The 23,505-nt window shown below is 32.8% G+C and overlaps 3 protein-coding genes across 3 annotated transcripts; 2 read left to right on the top strand and 1 right to left on the bottom strand.

Annotated features, from left to right (window-relative positions):
* Positions 1-14,157: 14,157 nt before the first annotated feature.
* On the bottom strand, positions 14,158-15,086 carry LOC141483339 (uncharacterized). Its single transcript, XM_074177861.1, has 2 exons — positions 14,657-15,086; positions 14,158-14,591 (listed from the first exon to the last, which is right to left on the bottom strand). Exons 1-2 carry the CDS (start codon positions 14,852-14,854, stop codon positions 14,439-14,441), a joined length of 351 nt encoding a protein of 116 aa, XP_074033962.1. The 5' UTR covers positions 14,855-15,086; the 3' UTR covers positions 14,158-14,438.
* Positions 15,087-15,199: 113 nt separating this feature from the next.
* On the top strand, positions 15,200-15,900 carry LOC141483338 (uncharacterized). The gene is made up of 2 exons (XM_074177860.1): positions 15,200-15,606; positions 15,672-15,900. Exons 1-2 carry the CDS (start codon positions 15,277-15,279, stop codon positions 15,846-15,848), a joined length of 507 nt encoding a protein of 168 aa, XP_074033961.1. The 5' UTR covers positions 15,200-15,276; the 3' UTR covers positions 15,849-15,900.
* Positions 15,901-18,425: 2,525 nt separating this feature from the next.
* On the top strand, positions 18,426-23,487 carry Cbp80 (Nuclear cap-binding protein subunit 1). Its single transcript, XM_023168978.2, has 7 exons — positions 18,426-18,753; positions 18,809-19,643; positions 20,420-20,923; positions 21,577-21,680; positions 22,038-22,408; positions 22,531-22,947; positions 23,258-23,487. The coding sequence occupies exons 1-7, from the start codon at positions 18,714-18,716 to the stop codon at positions 23,369-23,371; spliced, it is 2,385 nt and encodes a 794-aa protein (XP_023024746.2). The 5' UTR covers positions 18,426-18,713; the 3' UTR covers positions 23,372-23,487.
* The last annotated feature ends 18 nt before the right edge of the window (positions 23,488-23,505 follow it).

Here is a 23,505-nt window from a genome sequence, read left to right as displayed (position 1 = left end):
ACCGTCAGTAAAATTAACAAAACGTTTAAAGAAACCGGTGCAGTCAGCAAACATATTTTAAAAAATAATCACCGAAGAAGAAATTTAAACGAAGGTGCTGTTTTAGATTATTTTAGAAACCACCCAAACAGAAGTTTACGAGTCGCCAGTTTGGATTTAAACTTACCGAGAGAGACTATTCGACGATGTCTTAGACAAAACAAAATGAGAGCATTTAAACCTAAATTTCTTCACTCTTTAAAGGCAGGTGATGAAGTGAAACGTATGGAATTTTGTTTGTGGGCACAAGGCGAGTACCTGAATACAAGACATTTTTTAAACTGCATAATGTTTAGTGATGAAGCTTCTTTCAGCACCAATGGGGTAGTTTCATCCCAAAATGCTCGGTATTGGGCTACGGAAAATCCGCACTGGATCATAAATTGTAAAAGTCAATATTCCGAAAAAGTTAACGTTTGGTGTGGTATAGTACAAAATAGAATAATAGGTCCATATTTTTTTGATGGAAACATAAACGGGCAAAATTTTTTGGAATTTCTAAATAACCAATTATTTATCGGACGAAATAGATGAAATGCCTCTTGCGGAACAAGTAAATTTATATTTTCAGCTCGACGGCTGTTCCGTGCACAATTCGAGGATTGTTAAAGAGTGGCTAAATAACCAGTTTCCAAATCATTGGATAGGACGAGGTAGTGACTTAATTGAATGGCCACCTAGATCGCCTGATCTAACAATATTAGACTTTTTTCTGTGGGGTATTCTGACACAAAAAGTATACAGAACAAGACCAACGAATCGAGCTGAACTCATGCAAAGGATACGACAAGCTTGTGCCGAAATTACAGTTCAACAAATAAGAAATAGTGTAAACAATATTCGGAAGAGATACGATAAATGTATTGAACTTAATGGAGGTTTGGTAGAAGCCACAAAAATTTGAATGTTTAGTTTTAAATCAATGTTTATTTTAGTATCAGTTTTTTCTTAATGGCAATTAATTGTTGAATAAATACTTTGAAACTTGTTTGTATACATTTTGTTTTCATCAGCTATAGAAGAAGGTAGAGTAAGTTCAGAATCTCATAAAATGTGATTTTCCAGGTGCGCTGTTACAAAAGTACTATTATTTATTATTGGGAAACTTCCAAAAAGCTTACAAGTATGACCATTAATACTTCAAGATTCTATCAAGATTTGGTAAAAGCGCAATTGGGAGATCCCATGACATGAGATTCTGAACTTGGTCTACTACTGCGTAACTTGAAAATGAACTTTTAATTTTCTGTTATTCAATTATTCAATTTTTATTTTAATTTTCACTTCTCGTAACCTACACTCAAATGAATGATTTTAAGGGAATATCCACAAATCCAGTGGCGTAGTCAGATTTTTATTACAAAACGCTTGCACCACAAATCTCTCACATTACCATATTTTCAGGAGTTATAACTGTAGAACGCATTGAGCTGTTGACTTCGGATTTTCACTGTACAAATTCACTGGTGTTCTACTTGGTGATGACAGTGTTGTCAGATCTCAAATATGTCTATAATCTGAATAAAAATTACAAACAAATACTTTGTTTTCAAAATTGAAGTTGTTGTAACTTCGTTGTTAACAAATATTTTTTAATGAAAATTTGACAGTTTTGATTTATAACGACTACGAATCCAGTGGTGTAGTCAAATTTGAAAACAAAAATTGCCTAATAAACTTTTGCCGTTTTTGACAAACAAAAAAAACCATAGAGTGCCTTGGAAATGAAAGTAAAATTGTGAAAGTTAGTGTCAAGATACAGTTTTTCATGCTTAATATTTCAATAAAAAAAAATTGAGATTGATTGAAAAATGCACATTCTACAGGGGTGGTTCCATTTTAAATGGGTCACACTGTATATATAATAAATATATATATATATATATATATATATATATATATATATATATATATATATATAATTTTAATATTAATGTAAGTCACAAAAAGGATTTGGAGCTTTATAACTTTTGTTTAATTGTGTACCCAGTGTATCCTAGATGATGATAGTACGACCAGCTGTCGAAAGCGCTCGCAGATAATTAAACAGAAGTTATAAAGCTTCAAATCCTTTTTGTGACTTACATTAATATTAAAATACTGAAAATAAAGGAAAATTAGTTGCATTATTCAAGATGGGAAACACTTGTTTGCCGAAATCAGGAAACAACACAAACGCACGGAGTCAACAACAGGAGCCAACCGCACATTTATGGTTCCAGTTAGAAGACCTAGAATTCCCAGGCTACATCTAACATGACCACGGAGGCAGCTATAGCTACTATTTGTATTTATCCTGGACCCGGATGTCACGCAGGTAGCTGACACCGCGGACACGTGTTTCTGGCTATTGGCCTCATCAGCGCGGTGCAGCCAATTGCAAAGATGGACAACAACTGGTTACCAAAAATGAAAAACATCACATATGCACGGTGTCACCAACAGGAGCTAACCGCACATTTGTGGTTTCAATTAGAAGACCTAGAATTCCCAGGCATCATCTAACATCACCACGTAGGCAGCTATAGCTACCTGCGTGACTTCCGAGTCCAGGATATAAATACAGAGATATTAACGAGTGTGTATAATATAAATCAAAAGGAGGAAATTCGTGGACAGAACACTCAAAAAATAAGGGCAAACCGCAAACTGTCCACGAATTTCCTCCTTTTGATTTATATTATACACACTCGTTAATATCTCTGTATATATATATATATATATATATATATATATATATATATATATATATATATATATATATATATATAGAAACATAAGTTAATATCGGACATAGCACTCATGAAAGTGGCAAACCATAGACACGTGTTTCGGGCTTTTGGCCCATCATCAGTATGGTGCAGCCAAGTGTAAGGATGGGCAACACTTGGTTACCAAAAGATAGAAATACAAATGCACGGAGCCACCAACACGTGTCTATGGTTTGCCACTTTCATGAGTGCTATGTCCGATATTAACTTATGTTTCTATATCAAGACACTCAATAACTTTCATATATATATATATATATATATATATATATATATATATATATATATATATATATATATATATATATATATATGTATATATATATATATATATATATCGGTTCAATTCGTGAGGTTGCAGTCAATAGCCGGGGTGTTGTTACAATGAAAACTCTTTGTAATGTGTCAAGCTCTCGGTATATTTCACACCTTCGTCAAGACAACTACAATAATAAGATTATATATCTTGTAAAAAATATATAAATATGGAGAACCTACTAACGTGAGAATAAAATATAAAAAGGTTCAAAAACAGATAGAAAGACATTAAATGATGACAGTTGATAAAAATTTTTGGCTGACAATGTCAAGTGGGAAAATTCTGAATCATACTCGAATTACTAGATCTTTTATTTTCTTTATCATATTTCAGTAGGTACGTGTAAATTTTGCTAAGACTATCAATATCAGTTCGTTTATTCATTGAATGTTCTTCGTTGTTAATATGTATCATTTCCAAAAATATTCTTTTAGTTGTATTGGTTTCTCTATCTAAAATATTTGGATTTTCAAAATTCCGAATTAACATGTTCTGTTAATGCACAAGAATTAACATTTCGTCTACAGTCGCTCTTATGGGAAGTGATGCGACTACTTAGAGGTCTAGATGTTTGCTCTCTATATATATATATATATATATATATATATATATATATATATATATATATATATATATATATATATATATATATATATATATATATATATATATATATGTTTTAGAACAATCCATACAAGAAATTTTGTATACTAAATTGGATTTTTGTTTATTTGAAATTGGAGCTTTTAGTTTACTGTATAATTTAGATATAGAAGTGACATTTGTTTTAGATATTTTGAGGTTATTGTTTCGGAATACATTAATTAATTTTGGTGTCAATTCTTGAATGTATGGGAGTGATTTATATATGAATGAAGGTATAACCTTGTTATGTTCAACTTCTTCATTATTATTTTGAAAGTTTGTTCTTTCACAAAATAAAATTCTGTTTACTAAAGATTTAGGATAAGAATTTTGGATCAGAATTTTACTGAAATCAGACAAACTTTGGTTTCATAAATCGGGATGGGTAATTTTGATGATTTTGTTTTTTAATGATTTTATTAAATCAATTTTCATTTTATTTGGATGATAGGAATGGTAATTAATAAATCTATTACTTATCAACTGTCATCATTTAATGTTTTTCTATCTGTTTTTGAACCTTGTTATATTTAATTCTCACGTTAGTAGGTTCTCCATATTTATATATTTTTTACAAGATATATAATCTTATTATTGTAGTTGTGTGAAATATACCGAAAGCTTGACATATAACAAATAGTTTTCTTTGTAACAACACCCCGGCTATTGACTGCAACCTCACGAATTGAACCGATTTATAGTTATGTACATACTATGTACATAGCTTTTTTTCTAGGTATAAATAAATCATTGTACCCTAATTACAAAGAAGATTATGTTTATATTTCAAATTATAATATACATACATACATAATAAGTATGTATAAACAAATATGTATGTACATATGTACATACACATCCTGTATGTCCACGCAGGTACACAAACATTAAATAGAAATAAAAATACATTATGTAGGACAAAACAAAAATTACAAATACAAGACAAAGAAATGCAAGTTTAAACGGTAAACTATCAATTTTTTTCTGAACTGCCTTAGAGCTTGCTAATTCAGTCGCTTTTTCTTTCACGTTCTTTAAAAGCAAAATTTCGTGCATTGGTAAGTTGTTTTCTTCAGCCCACTGAATTCCCAATGTTAATGCTTTTACAGCATCGCTGTGTTTCACTTTAGTGACAACAATCTCAATATTCCCATCTAAATCTTCATTGCTCTCTGCATCCTTAGATTTTAGCGCATCACCTATTAACTCCTCTTCAGTCAAATCAACAATGACTTAATTTTTGCCTAAAGCCCATTCAACAATATCTTCCCGATCCAAATTGTTCTCAGGATCTATCACAAGCAAGGAAGCGGTAATGGTTTTTAAATCTTCCTCGTTTATTTAACAAAGTCGTCTTTGAAGTTCTGAAAGTGGAATGTTCTCTTCATCAGATTCCTCTTCTTCTGCATCAGTTCTTTGGTTCGGCCATAATGCTATCCAACTTTTTTGGATATTTTTTTCAGATATGGACTTCCAAGCAATATCTAGATTAACAAGTGCATCTTTTAAATTAAATTGCTTTAAAACTGTAACTAAATCGTCACCTTCGTGAGCGATAATGTGATTTAGTAGCCTCTTTCTGTATGCTACTTTTATGCTTTGTATTAAGTTTTGATCCAATGGCTGTAAAACTGCTGTGCAGTTGGGCGGCAAAAACATGAGTCTGAAATCAGGATCGAAATTTATTTCTGTCTCAGGTGGATGAGATGGAGCATTATCTACAAGTAACAATGCTTTATGAAGTCGGTTAACATCCGATAAAAAACGTTTGACGTCGGGTATAAAGCAAGTCTTAAACCATTCGAAGAACAATGTCCTGGTCATCCAACCTTCGCTGGTTGCCTTGTAGTTGACAGGTAAAGTAGCATTCTTAAATGCCCTTGGATTTGCGGATTTTCCAAGAACTAAAAGGGGTAACTTATGAGTTCCAGCCGCATTGCAACAGGGCATATATGTTACGCGATCTTTAGATATTTTTCGCCCTGGAGCTGATTGTTCCTGACCATGAACCCACGTAGTGTCCGGCAAGGCTCTCCAAAAGGACGCTGATTCATCAGCATTATAAACTTGTTCACGACTTAGCTTCATTTCATTAACCACAGCTAGAAATTTTTCTTGAAATGGTACTATAGCACTTACATCGCTGGAAAGTTTTTCACCACACACTTTAAGAAAGCGTATTCCGTGCCTTTTTTTGAATTTGTCAAGCCAACCTGAACTCGCAAAAAAATCACTCTTCCCACTTATTCTTTCATAAAATTGTTTAGCTTTCGTTCGCAAAATCTCAGAAGAAATAAGTACATGAGCACTACGCTGCTGTAGAAACCATCCATATAAAGCAGCTTCAACTTCGGGATGTTCTCCCTTTCGGATAACCTGCCTTTTACCTGAAAACATTATGTTTCATAATAACATTACCTGCAATAAAAGTTAAATCATACATACCTGCTCCACTGAATGACTCCGACACAAATCTTCTTATTTTAGTTTTGTTTTTCTTTATATCACTTACAGTTGATTTTGGAACGTTAAATTTCTCAGCCACACGGCGTATGCTTCTCACCTTATCAAGAAAATCTAATATTTTACATTTCTCCGCAAGAGTAACTGTATTATGCGGTCGTTTATTTGGCGCCATTTTTTTTTAAGATTGACACACGACGCACGGTAACTAAACGATAACTGACCGCCAAAGGCGCCAAACCCGTTAGGTTGCGAACAATATTGGTTTTGACAAGTTTAAAAAGGAAAAATCCGCGTTTAATATCGATTCGTATTGAAAACATTCATTTGTCCGGACTACAGAGGTAAAATATCCGGACACCTAGGAACGCCGGATTACTGGAGTGTCCGAATCAGCGAGTGTCCGAACTAGAGAAGTTGTACTGTATATACAAATATGAAAGTTATTGAGTGTCTTGATATTGAAACAGAAGTTAATATCGGACATAGCACTCATGAAAGTGGCAAACCATAGACACGTGTTTCGGGCCATCATCAGTATGGTGCAGCCAAGTGTAAGGATGGGCAACACTTGGTTACCAAAGATAGAAATACAAATGCACGGAGCCACCAACACAAGATCTATCAACTGAAACCACTAATGTGCGGTTGGCTCCTGTTGGTGGCTCCGTGCATTTGTATTTCTATCTTTGGTAACCAAGTGTTGCCCATCCTTACACTTGGCTGCACCATACTGATGATGGGCCAAAAGCCCGAAACACGTTGGTTTGCCACTTTCATGAGTGCTATGTCCGATATTAACTTCTGTTTCTATATTTCTATATATATATATATATATATATATATATATATATATATATATATATATATATATATATATATATATATATATATATATTTATATAAAATTGATAGTGTAACGACCGTATGTATGTATAGAATAGTAGTTTTTTGGGGATTCGGTCTGATTAGAATAAATATTTACTCTTTTTAGCTGCCCGAGCTTTCGCTAATGTTTATTAGCTTTATCGAGAACTGTGCTATGTGAGAATATTCAATTTGGAAATTTCAATTTTGAAAGATGTTGAAGACTTCTTTCAGTACTGATCCTGTTCGTCAAATAAGATTCAAACCATTACAAAATAGTGCCCCTGATACCCAGAAAACTGAGTTTTTCCAAGATGAAAGCAATGTTTAGGCAGTCAAAAGCCTTTGAGAAATCAAACATAAGTGATACTACATATTGTCCCTTGTCTAAAGAATTATAAACAAAATTCATTAAATGGTACGTGGCTGATTCTATAGATTTACTCTTTCTGAAACCATGTTGAGATTGCGTTAACAGATTATTGTGCTCTACAAAATTTACTACTATATTGTACACACAACGTTCAGAAAATTCTGATAGAAGTGATATTTGGCGATAATTATCTATTACTTGTTTATCTGAATGGCTCAAATTTGTGATTGGGCCACTCTCTAAGTTAGAGGTTCCACTTCATGTGTTATCTTCTGATAAACAAGGTTGTTTAGGTTTTGTATTGTCATTTTTTTTGGGTGGAAGGTTTTTTGTAGGTTTTATTTTGTCCGTAGATGTTGACTTTTTTTCAGACTCTGATTTGTGAACTGGATAGATTTGTTAATAATATTGTATATGATGGAATCGGCCGATACTTGATGAAAATCCATAACTAACGTATTCCAAAAACAGTTTATTGTGAGATTTTCACTAAATTGTTTTACAAAAACGCAACACGTGTTTCGCCATACAATGGCTTCATCTGGCGTGTCTTTCAACATCATCTGGCGTGTTGAAAGACACGCCAGATGAAGCCATTGTATGGCGAAACACGTGTTGCGTTTTTGTAAAACAATTTAGTGAAAATCTCACAATAAAGTGTTTTTGGAATACGTTAATAATATTGTTTTTATTCCTTGATTTTTCCTCTAAATATGCAATTTTTTCGTTCAATAAGTGGATTATACGTTCCTTGTCTGCAATTATGATGTCCTTGTCCAGTGAGATCTGCCTCAGTAACATATTTTCCTCTCTTAGGTAGGCTTCTTCTGTCAGATAAATAGTATCACTGACTTGTTGATCTAATTCATGCTTGCATTTAGCTTTCTTTAGGTCACTTGACTGCTTGAAACATGCCGGATGGAAGTGCTCACCACATTTGGAGCATTTAACTTTATTCACAACTTTTTTTGCACAGTGTTTACAGGTATAATTCTCGATTAATTTAGGAGCAGGCAACAGTGAGAATGACTCACCCGCCATTTTATGGTAGAAGGATGAATGAATAAATAAATTCAACTGACATGGGAAGAAAATCCATATTAACGGGGACAGTTTCCAGTAAATAAGTTTTTGGTCACTGACATCAGACAGCATATTTTTCCATTTTATTATGTCATATCCGATCTTGTTGTTTATTATCACTTTTTGTTATGTACAGAGTGACCCTCGAGTGATGACTTCAGACTGAGAGCTTGCACCGAAAACGCTGCCCTTTAACATATAACAAAACAATTCACTAGATATTATTATTTTATGAGTTTACAAAAAAGTTCGCGATGGCATATGCCTATTTTTCAATGGATGCTTATGAGATCCATTTCAATGTTTGAAATAATGGTAACATAAATTGGTAGGTAATTGGAGAACTATTTAGACGGAGATGATTTAATTTCTTATTGAATAAATATGTTACTTGCCTTAAGCATTTTATACACATTATATTAATTACCTTTTGCCATGTAATTCAAATGAATTTTTTGAAAAATTTAAACTATCACAAAAGAAAATGATTTTATGATGGAATTGGCCGATACTTGATGAAAATCCATAACTAACGTATTTAAAAAACATTTTTTTGAGATTTTTACTTAACAATTTTACGAAAACGCAACATGTGTTTCGCCATACAATGGTTTCTTTTAGCGTATCTTTACTAATAATATTCTACATATTCAATGCTTAATATATCTAGTTTTACAATTGACGTACCTACATTTCAAGTACCTGATTTTTACCTAAGTTTGTGATGAATTAGAAATTCCTGAGCTTATATCCCAGTTTCCACATTTGAAAAAATATTTAGTAAAGGAGAGTAATTCAATTCTAATTGTTCATTAGTAAATAGCCCGAATTCCTGATTCTATTGATTTCTGAACATTCTAGTTAGTTAAAAATAATATAGATAAGACATCCAAATTCGAGAAATCAGGAGTATATAAATTAAAGCGTGGAACGTGATTTAAGGTATATATTGGTCAAACTGGCAGGACATTTAGGAATCGAATCCAGGAACATCATACGAGCTATGTAAATAAGAACACAAATTCAACATATTCAAATCATCTTCTAGAAAAAAATCATTTCTTCAACGTTGCGCAATTTTTTGTTTACTAGACCTAAGCACCAATACCTCGTTTTTTCAAAAACTACTCCTCACGATTTGATCTCCACAAACTTTATTTGAAAAATATATCACAACATGTTTCGCTAAGACATTAGCTTTTTCAAGTGATTTATACTCACTTGAAAATTGAAAAATCACTTGACAAAGCTAATGTCTTAGCGAAACATGTGATATATTTTTCAAATAAAGGTTGTGGAGATCAAATCGTGAGGTGTAGTTTTTGAAATTACTATGGATCTTCATTAAGTAACGGCCGAATCAATCAGAAAATTCTAGAAAATTGAGTTTCAAACTCTTCTCTTCTAACTGTAACACGTCGCTTTCATGATTGAACTCATGTCCTTCTGCTAAAAGGTGGTTTACAAATGTGGAATTGGTCTTTCTATTTACAAAAATACATGTATGCTTTTTAATTCTTTGGGAATATCAGCATGAAGTTGCTGCATTCAATATTATGCTTCACAAACTTATGAATATTCCACTGTCTTAGAGTAATTTCCAGAGAGAGCTGAATTTGATCAAACAAATCGCGGTCAACAACGGTCATAAGGTAGACATTCCAGACTCCATTCTTTCCAAAAAACTACAAAAGCAAGCCATAGACCTGGTCTACCCAAATTAAGATGCGATAACGTTAGTTATAGGACATTGTCATATTTGCGTGAACCGTTTTTTGAAGAAAGAATGCGTAAACGTAGCTTACAGAATGAATAATAAGCATAATAAGTAAATCTATTAAAAACAATACAATATTAAGAGAAATTCCGATAATGTCACAAATAAGACGGTTGGCTTCCCGCATAAACCTTGACATGGGAGAGTAGTATCCATAGTTAGTATGATGATTAGGGACAATTGAAAAGATCATTGTTACTAGTTGAACGAACAGGTACTTGGAATGGGACTTCACTTGATAGGTCATTACAATTAATGTTACCTGATATAATTTTGAATAATGTAATATTGTTTGTTCTACAAAAAGAAAATGTTAAGATTCGCATTATCAAGTACCTATATCCAAATAATCATATTCTCCAACAGTGAGGTCAGATTTGATGGCAACAAGTCTAAGTAATCTATTTTTCACTGCTTCAATATTATTTATATGTACTTTATAATGAGGTGACCAGACTGGTGATGTATACTCCCAAACAGATCTTATATATGCTAGGTAAACAATTCTGGTATCATCCACTGTTAGATCCTCACAATTTCAGAAAACAAAACCAAGAAGTTAAGAGCTTTATTGATGGAGGTGTTGATATGGGTGGTGAATGAAAGGTTCCCAAAGATTATACCCAAATATCTTGTTTCATTAAGTGATTTAGATTGACATAGTCAAGAACATAGTCGAAGAGGATATTGTTATTTTATTCTATTAAAGGTTATACAGAAGCATTTCCTTCGATTTAAAGACATCCTATTATTTTCAGACCAAACATATAGAGAATTGATATCATCCTGTATCTCATGACAATCTTCAATACTCTCAATAGGTAAATATAGCTCCAGGTAATAATCAAACAGCAAGAATTTATAGTAATGAATTGATTGCCAACATTGTTTATAAATAGGGTAAATGCGATTCTTGAGATATATGCTCATCAGTTTTGTCAATGGAAAAACATTAACATATTTTTTATTTTATATTAAAAAAACAACATTTTTTTGTACAGTGTTTGGTTAACTGCTCTTTTGGAATATTGCAAATGAATCATTTATATAATGCAAGAATATTTTCTCTACTTTTTCTTAAATATCTGAAACTTTTTTGTAACTTCCATTACTCAAAAAAAATTTTTTTTCGAGTGACCTAAATAGTTTTCAGATTATGAGTTGCTCACATGGTGCTTAGCTGTCCTTTGCCTCACAATAATCCCCATCCAAAGTGGAAAAAATGGTATATTTCAATAAAATAATATCAAAAAATGTTTTGCTACCTACTATGTATATTTAATTAGTCCTTCATATACAGAAAAGTCATAAATTTTGTTAGTTTGTTCAAATGAATTATTGAAATGGATATAAAACAAGACTAGATTTATGGTAACCTACAAACTTATCAACTAGTTTACATTCTTTAGAATTATCACCACACTCGAAATGATTTACAGTAAAATCGATTGATACATCACTTTTCAATTTGAGTAATATCTCCAACTGACCTTTCACAATTATGGGGCTTATTACCAAGATAGTTATGTGAAACAAATCTTAATAAAAAAGTTCATATTTTCACTAAAGCCATTAGGTAAAAATCACGTAAAGTATGATTTGAGAAACATTCATTAGTCTTTACTAAAATTTTTCATGAGATGTTAGCAACACAAATGTAAGACATAAGTAATAAGGTAATTCTTCATTTTCTTGAGTACTTTGGTTACAAAACTGTATGTCATTCTCAAGTATTCTAATTAATCTATTCTATCATAAGCCTTGCAGATGGCATGTATATTAGCAGAACTAAAATCAGTTGTCAGAGATCGGAAAGTTGGTGACTTATTAAGTTCTTCATAAAAAACTCAAAAATCATGAAAAAACTCAACACTGCTTTTGAAAAATGGGTTCCTGAAACCATTTTTAAGAACAGGAAATATATGACCAATGGAAAATGGTGGTGCAGCACTATACAAAAACTTCTTCTCTTTATGATTGGTTTTCTCAGGCTGCCGCAGTCTTCTCTCTTCCTTTACTAAATTCTTGTTTGAGTTTGAAATACAGCACTATAACACTCTTCTCATTACGTGAATACGTGACGAAACTTTCGTCCTTTTTGCAATACTGTACATCTTTTTATACCCACAAAGCACATTTTTTCTGGTTACACTGTCTTAACTCAATTTAGACTGCTGATATATTTAATTTGGTCTTCTACTACTCCCTCCCACGTGGACATCTAGTCCATCCCAGACACCAACCAGCGCGAATGATGGTGCTATTTCTACTAAAACACCTAAATTAAACTTCATAACTTTGCTTCACACTTTCTATGTCAATAAGTAAAGTAATATAATAAACAACATATAACGAATGACCATATAGGATTTATATATGCATACCAAAGTTACCCAAATACCTATAACAATTTCTTATCTTCTTCTTAATTTATTGGCCTTAGCAACTGAAGCTATCCGCCCAGCATAACGAATGAGTCGAAGCATGACAATGATAACTTACAGCCAGTATTGATATTTAGGATAATGCAGATCTCTTAGATCAATGTTGATATTAGATGGATGTTACTTATCAATTGTCATATTTTAAAAAAATAGGTTGAGTTTCGAGTATTTTTCTGAAAATTGTGAAATTTTCGACACTTGCTTGTTAGCACATCAGTCTTAGAAAATAGATTCGTGACATTCTTATTGACATAATAATGGCTCCTTTAACACCAGCCACTCTTATTCTGAAAAAATATTTGCATTCCAAAAAGAGAACTATAAATCACAGTTCTGTTGTAGAAAAAACTTCATTGACTATGTGTTAGAAGTTTTGTGATGACAAATTTATTACAAATATCAACGTGTCATTCAGATAGAATCGAACGTTCATTAAATATATTTCGCTCAGTTGACTCTTTGATCACGTGGTATCAAATCTGCATGTGCTAAATCGGTTCCAGATTTTTAGACCGGCCACACCTTCCGGTACATAATCGTCAGATCTGGGTCTTAGTTACCAAGCTCAATTAATCAAAGAGAAGAAGTTTCGTCGGATCTGGATAATGATTTAGTTACCAACCCCAATAAACCATAGAGAAGAAGAAGTTGGAAGACATCTCTAGATAGTTAGTTGTTACATATAGACGTGTCCGAGATGCTGTCAAAATTAAATAAAAATGGCCGCCTGTAGGCACGCATGTTTGTTCTAATGGAAAGAAAACTAGAAAAATCCATAATCAACTTGTCTTTGTGAGTGATTGTATTGCTGCTCGCTGAAATTCGTTGTCTGAGGCTGATTTTACATATCAATCATCCTTCATATCATAAAATCATGCCTATAACGTGTTGTGTTATAAATTGCGGAAGCTGTGGGGATCGTGATCGGTGAACTTTTACAAAATACGTAGTGAATTTCTGCTTTTACCAAAGGAAAGAAGCAGTTGCATCCAGTTGAATTAGAAATTAGAAGCAACTAGAGCCATTTCACATGTCAGGGTTCATGTAGAAAGTAATAGGTTGCATTCGTCAAAAATATACTATTCTATCAGATCTCTGCTTGTTTGTGGTGAAGATGATGATGCTATCTTGAATGAAATGGTGACTGTGTGTTGTGGATTGATTAATATCTGCCCACCAATAGTGCCTTTGAGTTAGATTGAATTTATAATAAAAAACCTCATGAAATTGTTTTTATAAATTATATATACTCAGTCTAGATTTGTATTTTTGTTCCAACTGTCATGATATGTTTTATTGTATTGTATTATTGCAAAATCATATTTCAGATCGTACGTAGGTCAGAAACTAGGTTTCGTTAGTATATAGAATATGTTTTGGCCAAACACTTTCAAAGATACATTAATTTAATAAAACACAAAATAAGGTCATATTGTTTTGTTTATTCTTCCTTTCAGACGAGGAAGTCAGTTTCAATACACATTCATTAAACAAATTATCCACAATAGTGGTTATTTTAAAAAAGTGATTTCTCTTGAGTCAAAAATCAGTTAACAAGAAATAAAAAAAACACTTGAAAGAATAGGTGTATGATGAAATTTAGCATTGAATATGAACATGGAAGTCACATGCAAAAACTGTTTACTGTGCCTGCACTCTAGAATTGGCCGTACAGTACAGTAGCAACGTAAGTGCAAACTTCAGAATGGCCTGCCATGCAGGTACAATGAGCTGAAATTATTGCACCATATTTCTCGAATATAATCCAGACTTGCAGTGGGAGATTGTTCATCCTCTGTGAATGCTTGACCTAAAATTAAGATACATATTCAGAGAAATTTATGAATAAATCAAGTTTGAAAAATATCTAAATACCTTGGCAATCACAACAATATGCTCTCCGATTGACTTTGCTTCACAATCATGTACAAATCCAGCTTCAAAATATTTGTAGCCAGTCAAACTTTTGTAGGCCTTCATCTGCTGATTTGAATAGAAACTATGAGTTAGCACCAGATAAGAACTCATATCGAAAGCACTAACTGGTGGAAAACATTCTATAGAACTATTCATTTCTTCTGAAGTGAAAGGTGAAAGTAAAAGAATCCACCACTGTATCACTCTGATTTTATCTTTGTAATGCACAGCAATATCTTTGTTTTCACGTTCCAATATTAGTAAATGATCACTTTTATTACAGTCATCATACTTATTTTCACAGTTTCCAAAAATAACAAAACACGAACAAACCGTGAAGTACCTATATCATTGTACTCATTGTGAGCCTACAGGCGGCCATATTGTTCAAGAATTGGTCACGTGTTCTGGACATTCTTATAAGGATGATATACCTATATCATTGTACTGATTGTGTGCCTACAGGCGGCCATATTGTTCGAGAATTGGTCACGTGTTCTGGACATCCTTATAAGGATGATATAGGTACTTCACGGTTTTTTCGTATTTTGTTATCTTTGGAAACTGTGAAAATAATTATGGTGGCTGTTTGTAATAAAAGTGATTATTTACTAATATTGGAACGTGAAAACAAAGACATTGCTGTGCATTACAAAGATAAAATCAGAGTGATACAGTGCATGGATTCTTTTACTTTCACTTCAGAAGAAATGAACAGTTCTATAGAATGTATTCCACCAGTTAGTACTTTCGATATGAGTTCTTATCTGGTGCTAACTCATAGTTTCTATACAAATCAGCAGATGAAGGCCTACAAAAGTTTGACTGGCTACAAATATTTTGAAGCTGGATTTGTACATGATTGTGAAGCAAAGTCAATCGGAGAGCATATTGTTGTGATTGCCAAGGTATTTAGATATTTTTCAAACTTGATTTATTCATAATTTTCTCTGACTATGTATCTTAATTTTAGTTCAAGCATTCACAGAGGATGAACAATCCCCCACTGCAAGTCTGGATTATATTCGAGAAATATGGTGCAATAATTTCAGCTCATTGTACCTGCATGGCAGGCCATTCTGAAGTTTGCACTCACGTTGCTACTGTACTGTACGGCCTGGAATATATCAACCAATTCAATATATGGTAAATTTTCGTTTTGTGGACACCCGGCGATTTTGAAAAAATTTTTGACTGTACTTACGTATTTTGATGTGTAGAAAGAAATCCGAATCCGAAAGAAAAAAGCGGCGCTCTCCCTTATTTAAAAAGTTACGGCCCTTCAAAGTTCAGAAAAGGACAACTTTTCAGCCTTCTTTTTCACCAAATAAACTATTTAAAAACCCAAGCATTTATTCACTAGGTCATCTTTACACCTTATTCCTCCTTCTTTAACACTTTCCACTTCAATAATCAACATTTCTCTTATAAAAATGTTAAAAAATGTACGGAGCTGCTTTTTGGTTACATATCACTGTATTTTACGTTTTCAAGGTTAATGATATGTTGGTACGACTGATGCAGTCAATATTCCTAAAGTAATTCAAATGTTTTTTGCCTTCATTCTTTAGCTCGTAAGTTGGTTTTTGGCACTTTTCTTAAAAATACAACAAATGTACTGAGCTTTTTTCGTCGGTATTTTCATAATCCGCTTTCTATTGCATCTATACCATAAAGTGTCATAATTTAATTTGCACTCTTCATTGCAATTAGTACAACGTATTGTTGCTGCAAACACTCCTACTTGAACCAAATTTAGAATTAAATTATTTCTTTCTTTCACTAAATTATGAATTTCGTTCAAATTCATTTTGTATTTTTCTCTCATGTCAAACTAAAAATTCAAATCTACGAATTTAAAATAGTAGGTGACGACAAATACCAACCGCTTCTTTCTGAAATGTTACTAGTATCTAACCTACAAATATAAGAGTGTCACCAGGAGAAGCATTCGTTTTTAAATCAAGTTTTTTATAAGAAAAATGTTGATTATTGAAGTGAAAAGTGTCAAAGAAAGACGTATAAGGTGTAAAGGTGACCTAGTGAATAAATGCTTGTGTTTTCAAATAGTTTATTTGGTGAAAAAGAAGGCTGAAAAGTTGCCCTTTTCTGAACTTTGAAGGGCCGAAACTTTTTAAAAAAGGGAGAGCGCCGCTTTTTTCTTTCGGATTCGTAATCTACGCATCAAAATACGTAAGTACAGTTAAAATTTTTTTCAAAATCGCCGGGTGTCCACAAAACGAAAATTTACCAATTAATGTATCTTTGAAAGTGTTTGGCCAAAACATATTCTATATACTAACGAAACCTAGTTTCTCACCTACGTACCAATTGAATAATCCAAAAATTTAATATAATTCAGCTCTATGATCTGAAATATGATTTTGCAATAATACAATACAATAATACATCACGACAGTTGGAACAAAAATACAAATCTAGACTAAGTATATACAATTTACAAAAACAATTTCATGAGGTCATTTATTATAAATTCAATCTAACTCAAAGGTACTATTGGTGGGCAGATATTAATCAATTCACAATACATAGTCACTATTTCATCCAAGATCGTATCATCTTCACCACAAACAAGCAGAGATCTGATAGAATCCTATATTCTTGACGAATGCAACCTATTACTTTCTACATGAACCCTGACATGTGCAATGGCTCTAGTTGCTTCTAATTTCTAATTCAACTGGATGCAACTGCTTCTCTCCTTTGGTAAAAGCAAAAATTAATTACGTATTTTGTGAAAGTTCACCGATAACGATCCCCACAGCTTCCGCAATTTACACCACAACACGTTATAGGCATGATTTTATGTTATGAAGGACGATTGATATGTAAAATCAGCCTCAAACAACGGATTTCAGCAAGTAGCAACACAATCACTCCAAAGACAAGTTGATTATGGACTTTTCTAGTTTTCTTTCCATTAGAACAAACAACATGCATGCCTACAGGCGGCCATTTTGATTTAATTTTGACAGCATCTCGGACAGGCCTATATGTAACAACTAACTTCTTCTTCTCTATGGTTTTATTGGGCTTGGTAACTAAACCAATATCCAGATCCGACGAAACTTCTTCTCTTTGGTAAATTGGGCTTGGTAACTAAGACCCAGATCTGACGATTATGTACTGGAAAGTGTGGCCGGTTTAAAAAATCTAGAACCGATTTAGCACATGCAGATTTGGTACCACGTGATTAAAGAGTCAACGGAGCAAAATATATTTAATGAACGTTCGATTCTATCTGAATGACAAGTTGATATTTGTGATAAATTTGTCATCAGAAAATTTCTAACACATAGTCAATATAAGTTTTTTCTACAATAGAACTGTGATTTATAATTCTCTTTTTGGAATGCAAATATTTTTTCAGAATTATTAAGAGTGGCTGGTGTTAAAGGAGACATTATCATCTCAATAAGAATATGTCACGAATCTATTTTCTAAGACTGATATGCTAACAAGCAAGTGTCGAAAATTTCACCAAAAGTTAACAATTTCCAGAAAAATACTCGAAACCCAACCTATTTTTTTTAAATATGACAATTGACAAGTAACATCCATCTAATATCAACATTGATCTCAGAGATCTGCATTATCTTAAATATCAACACTGGCTGTAAGTTATCATTGTCATCAGTCATTGTCATGCTTCTACTTATTCGTTGTGCTGGGCGAATAGCTTCCGTTGCTAAGGCCAATAAATTAAGAAGAAGATAAGAACTTGTTATGAATGTGTGGCGTATACAGGTATACAGGTATTTGGGTACACTTTGGTATGCATATATAAATCCTATATATGGTCCTTAATTATTTCACATTGAATTTGTAACAGAGGACACAGGAGTTATTGCTACTGGCTAGTGAATAGTGGTTTCAGTTGTATTTAAACTTCAAAATTATAATAGGTTAAGTCCTGTCAGATCAATAACTCATTTAAGTTTTCATATTTCAAAAATAATTGACTGATTTCAAAACTAATTGACTGAAAGTAGAAATGAGTCGTCGAAGGCCCCATGATGATGATGATGGCTATGGTAAGTTTGAAGTTTTTTATTTAAACTTGAATTGCTGATAACTTTGATTTTCCAGACCGAGCATATAGAAAAAGGCGAAGGGTATCAGAGAATCAAGAAATTGAAGATAGACTGGAATCTCTTATACTAAGAGTTGGAGAAAAAAGTACGTCTTCCTTAGAAAGTAACTTGGAAGGGCTAGCTAGTGTTCTTGAGGCTGACCTTTCCACATTCCGTGCAAAAATTTTGAGGATCCTCACAGATTGTGCTATCAAAATGCCAGAAAAATGTACAATTTATACTACACTTGTTGGTTTGTTGAATGCAAAGAATTTCAACTTCGGAGGTGAATTTGTAGAATACATGGTCAAGACTTTCAAAGAATCTCTGAAAAATTGTAAGTGGGATCCAGCTAGATATGCCCTAAGGTTCTTGGCAGATTTAGTGAATTGTCATGTTATATCGGCAATGTCTTTACTGCAGCTTCTGGATAATATGATAGATACTGCAAATGAAGACAATGTTCCTCAAGTCAGAAGAGACTGGTATGTCTTTGCGATTCTGAGCACCTTGCCCTGGGTTGGTAGAGAATTATATGAAAAAAAAGAAAAATCACTGGAACACCTTATGGTACAAATTGAAGTATTTCTCAATAAACGAACAAAAAAACATCACAATGCCTTGAGGGTTTGGGCAGTTGACACTCCTCATCCACAGGAAGAGTATCTTGATTGCCTTTGGGCTCAGGTACGAAAATTGCGACAGGACAACTGGGCTGAAAAGCATATACCCCGACCCTACTTAGCTTTCGATTCTATTTTATGTGAAGCTTTACAGCATAATTTGCCTTCCATTTTACCTCCACCTCACCATGATAGCTACCAATATCCGATGCCATGGGTAGTATTCAGGTAAGCAGTGTATTTTGTTTTCTAAAATGTTAGAGTTATAAAGATTTTACATTAATTCAGGCGCACTTTTCAATTATTCCTAAAAGGTCTTTATACCATGTCCCATATCATTTGATGAATATATTATTAATTTAACTTGATCGCTGTAATCATTTACAACTTTTTGTAAAGTGTGAGAAAGATAGAACTTGATTGAGGTTAGGGTCATTTCAGTATCTTATTACCCCTTTTGCAATTTTTTTATGTGTTATTTATTTCAAATCAGTGGATTCTACTGTTTCCTCATCAAGCTGACAGAACCAAGTTATAATACTTCACTTAGGTATTTTGAATTTGTAATATTTTTGAGCTCATTTTAGTCTCCTTCACTACACCATTTGACAATTTTTTGCTTGCATTTTGAATGGTATATTTGGGTGATTACCTCAGATACACATGATAACAGTAGAAATAATTTTGTGGAGTGTGGGGAAGATAGAAATTCATTGACTATACATATTAACCAAGGGGTTCCATATTGCTGGGAGCTCATTCATTTCATTAAAGAATGATCTGTTAAAGAACTTTATCATTTATACTGCAGAGACTTATATGACTTATAAATTGATTTTAACTGATATTAGGGTTTCTAAATGAAATATATTGAATTAATGTATGCGTTCATGAATATCATTATTGCATTCAAAGTATTTCATTTTAGCTCATCTTAGCTACATTGAATAACCTTAAAATTTTTGAAAATCTCCTGCTATATAGATAACTTTATTATTTTCCAGACTTTTCGACTACACAGATTGTCCAGAGGGTCCCATACTGCCAGGAGCTCATTCAATTGAAAGATTTCTCATCGAAGAACACTTACATTCTATTATAGAACTTTATCATTTAGAGAGGAAGGACTGTGCAGCTCATCTTCTAAATTTTCCTTACAAGTTGAAAATTCCATTGGAATACTGCATTGTAGAAGTCATTTTTGCAGAACTCTTACACATGCCAACACCAAGATATATTGAAATTTCGTATGGAGCAATTTTGATTGAATTATGTAAACTACAGCCTTCAACAATGCCTCAGGTCTTAGCACAAGCGACTGAAATGCTGTTTATGAGAATTGATACAATGAACGTGTCTTGCTTTGATAGATTCGTTAATTGGTTTTCCTATCATTTAAGTAATTTCCAGTTCAGATGGTCATGGGAGGAATGGGATTCGTGTTTGAATCTGGATGAGGATCATCCAAAACCAAAATTCATCAGAGAAACAATGCTTAAATGTATGAGGTGAGTTTTTCAAATTACTGCATCTAGTGGCATAATCATATTTTGTTTTTTATAGATTCTAACCGTGGTAGATAATGTAATTGGTCTATCAAAGAAATCATATCTTCAAATGGTTCAATACTAACCAACAATAAGTACATAGCAAATGAAATTCATAATTTTTTCTCTGATATTGGGTTGATATTATTAAAATTGAAAAGTGAATCAGTTTGATACTTCTTGGTCACATTTAGTCTTGAAATCTATTCCAGGAGAAAAAATAATATTTTTTAAAAATGAACACACTTCCTGGTGAAATGTGTGGTGGAATTAAGAACATATTTAGGTAACACTTTATCAGTGAAGACTCCTTCACTGACAACTGCCGGATATAATTCAACGCCCTTCGTGGTATTAGCCAGGGGAGCAGTTGTTTTCTGATAGGTGTCAGTACATTAACCTACAGTGTAGGTAATTTGAGACTGGCCTGAACAAATTGTTTTTTTTAGATGATTTCATCAACATATAACATACATAAGAAATTTTGGGTTTTTCCTAGATTATTTTTTATTGAAAAAATTGGCATTCTTTATGACGGTTATGTTTGAATGAAGTATTCAATTAAATTAAGTAATATTCATATGCCGACTCTCTAATTTTTATATTCATTTCAGGTTGTCATATTACCAGCGAATAAGAGAAATTTTACCAGAAAGTTTCTCAAAGTTCATACCTGAAAAAGCCGAACCAGACTACAAGTATGCTCACGAAGGAGCTGGTAAGTCTTTCATATTTTTGTAGCATTTGAATATTCCAACTATGAATGTTGTTACACTTGAACTATTCATTTATAAGTGATCACCCGTTTTGATACCCTTTAAGCTCTTCAATTTCTATGTATTGTCATCCTCCTTAGTGAGACTTGTTTGTATACTCTTATTCTCTATGTATATACCTATTAATGGATTTATCATGCAAAGCTGTAAAATATGTCTTTTATTATTATGATTTCATAAACCATTGTAACTTCTATGGAATAGTTTTTGTACTATGATTTGATGCCTCACTTATAAATGAATTATGAAATGTTTTTATTTTGAATTGAATTTCAATGTGGTCATTTTGTTTGTTTCAGCAAGTCTACCCGGTACTTCAGCCGCCCTTCAATTGGTTGTCTCCATTCGACAGAAATGTACTCCCGAAGAAGTGCTCGCCGTCCTCAAAGACCTTCCCAACCCACGATCTGAGGAAGAGGCCGATGGTCGTTTCAATCCGCTGAAAATCGACGTCTTCGTCCAAACTCTACTGAACCTAGGTTCAAAAAGTTTTTCACATAGTTTCGCAGCAATATCGAAGTTTCACTACGTGTTTAAAATATTAGCAGAATCGGAGGAGGCTCAGATCTGTATTTTGAGAAATGTTTTTGAATTGTGGCACAACCACCAGCAGATGATGACTGTCTTAATTGATAAGATGTTGAAAACGCAAATAGTGGAGTGTTCAGCGGTAAGTGGTAGTAATAATGAATTGAATGTGTCCTTGTGTGATTTGGTTGAATGCATGAAGACAATTTTGAGAGTGAATAATTTTGGGCTCGTTCAATAATATTAATCACTTCTCGTTTTTAGGTGGCAAATTGGATCTTCTCCAAAGAGATGAGTGTTGAATTCACCAAAATGTATCTGTGGGAAATTCTCCATTTGACGATAAAGAAAATGAACAAGCATGTTATTAAATTAGGCGATGAGTTGACTGAATCTAGGGAAAAATTAGCTAGAGCGGAATCTAGTGATAGTGATTCTGATGATGATGAATCAAAAAAGAAACAAGGTGACTCAGAAAAACCTACCGAGGAAATGGTAGAGAGGATGGAAGAAAAGTTAGAAGCAGCTCAGGCTGATCAGAAAAATTTATTTCTCATAATATTTCAGAGATTTATTATGATTCTATCTGAACATTTGGTCCGTTGTGATACTGATGGAAAAGATTACAGCACACATTGGTACACCTGGACAATTGGTAGACTGCAACAAGTGTTCTTAGCAGTGAGTATTTTTTTGCATTAATCTATTAAAAATAATGGATTTCAAAGCTGCTCAACTTCATTGTAAGTCAATAACTTCTCAAAATATAACGTATGCTTTCATAATGAGAAATAAAAATGAAAAATAAAGTTTTATTTTTCATTTTTCTTGATGATCTACCATTTTAACGATAAAATTATTTTAATATTTGAAAAAATCTTTCTCAATTTCAAATATCGAATTCATAACCTTACAAACAATAGATTAATTTTTTTTTCGCCATGATTAACTGTTGATTTACTCTCAACTTATTGATATTATTTTTTTTCAGCACCATGAGCAAGTTCAAAAATACAGTTCAACCCTGGAGACATTGCTGTTCACACAGGATCTGGATCACCATATTCTTGAAGTATTCCAACAATTTGTATCTTTGAGATCCTAATTATTTATTTTCTTAAGCTAGGTAAATAGTGTAGCAGTGTTTTATATGAAAATGTTTTTATTTCATAGACTTCTATATGAAAGTTTGAATATTGATAATAGATCAGAATAATTGAATTTTGTGTTTTTGTTTAA

The sequence above is a fragment of the Leptinotarsa decemlineata genome, unplaced genomic scaffold (assembly GCF_025532065.1).
Source record: "Leptinotarsa decemlineata unplaced genomic scaffold, Ldec_3_MD MMD2_tig00003308_RagTag_RagTag, whole genome shotgun sequence".
NCBI classification, from domain to species: domain Eukaryota; kingdom Metazoa; phylum Arthropoda; class Insecta; order Coleoptera; family Chrysomelidae; genus Leptinotarsa; species Leptinotarsa decemlineata.
This window is presented reverse-complemented; position numbering and strand designations above follow the sequence as displayed.

Bases quoted from the DNA above. Each gene is read 5' to 3' on its own strand.
- LOC141483338 (XM_074177860.1), top strand. From the start codon at position 15,277: ATGGTGGCTGTTTGTAATAAAAGTGATTATTTACTAATATTGGAACGT. The intron at 15,607-15,671 runs GTATTTAGATAT...TCTTAATTTTAG, and splicing joins ATATTGTTGTGATTGCCAAG to TTCAAGCATTCACAGAGGAT.
- Cbp80 (XM_023168978.2), top strand. From the start codon at position 18,714: ATGAGTCGTCGAAGGCCCCATGATGATGATGATGGCTATG. The intron at 21,681-22,037 runs GTAAGTCTTTCA...TGTTTGTTTCAG, and splicing joins GTATGCTCACGAAGGAGCTG to CAAGTCTACCCGGTACTTCA. The intron at 22,948-23,257 runs GTGAGTATTTTT...ATTTTTTTTCAG, and splicing joins TGCAACAAGTGTTCTTAGCA to CACCATGAGCAAGTTCAAAA.
- LOC141483339 (XM_074177861.1), bottom strand. From the start codon at position 14,854: ATGAATAGTTCTATAGAATGTTTTCCACCAGTTAGTGCTTTCGATATG. The intron at 14,592-14,656 runs GTATTTAGATAT...TCTTAATTTTAG, and splicing joins ATATTGTTGTGATTGCCAAG to GTCAAGCATTCACAGAGGAT.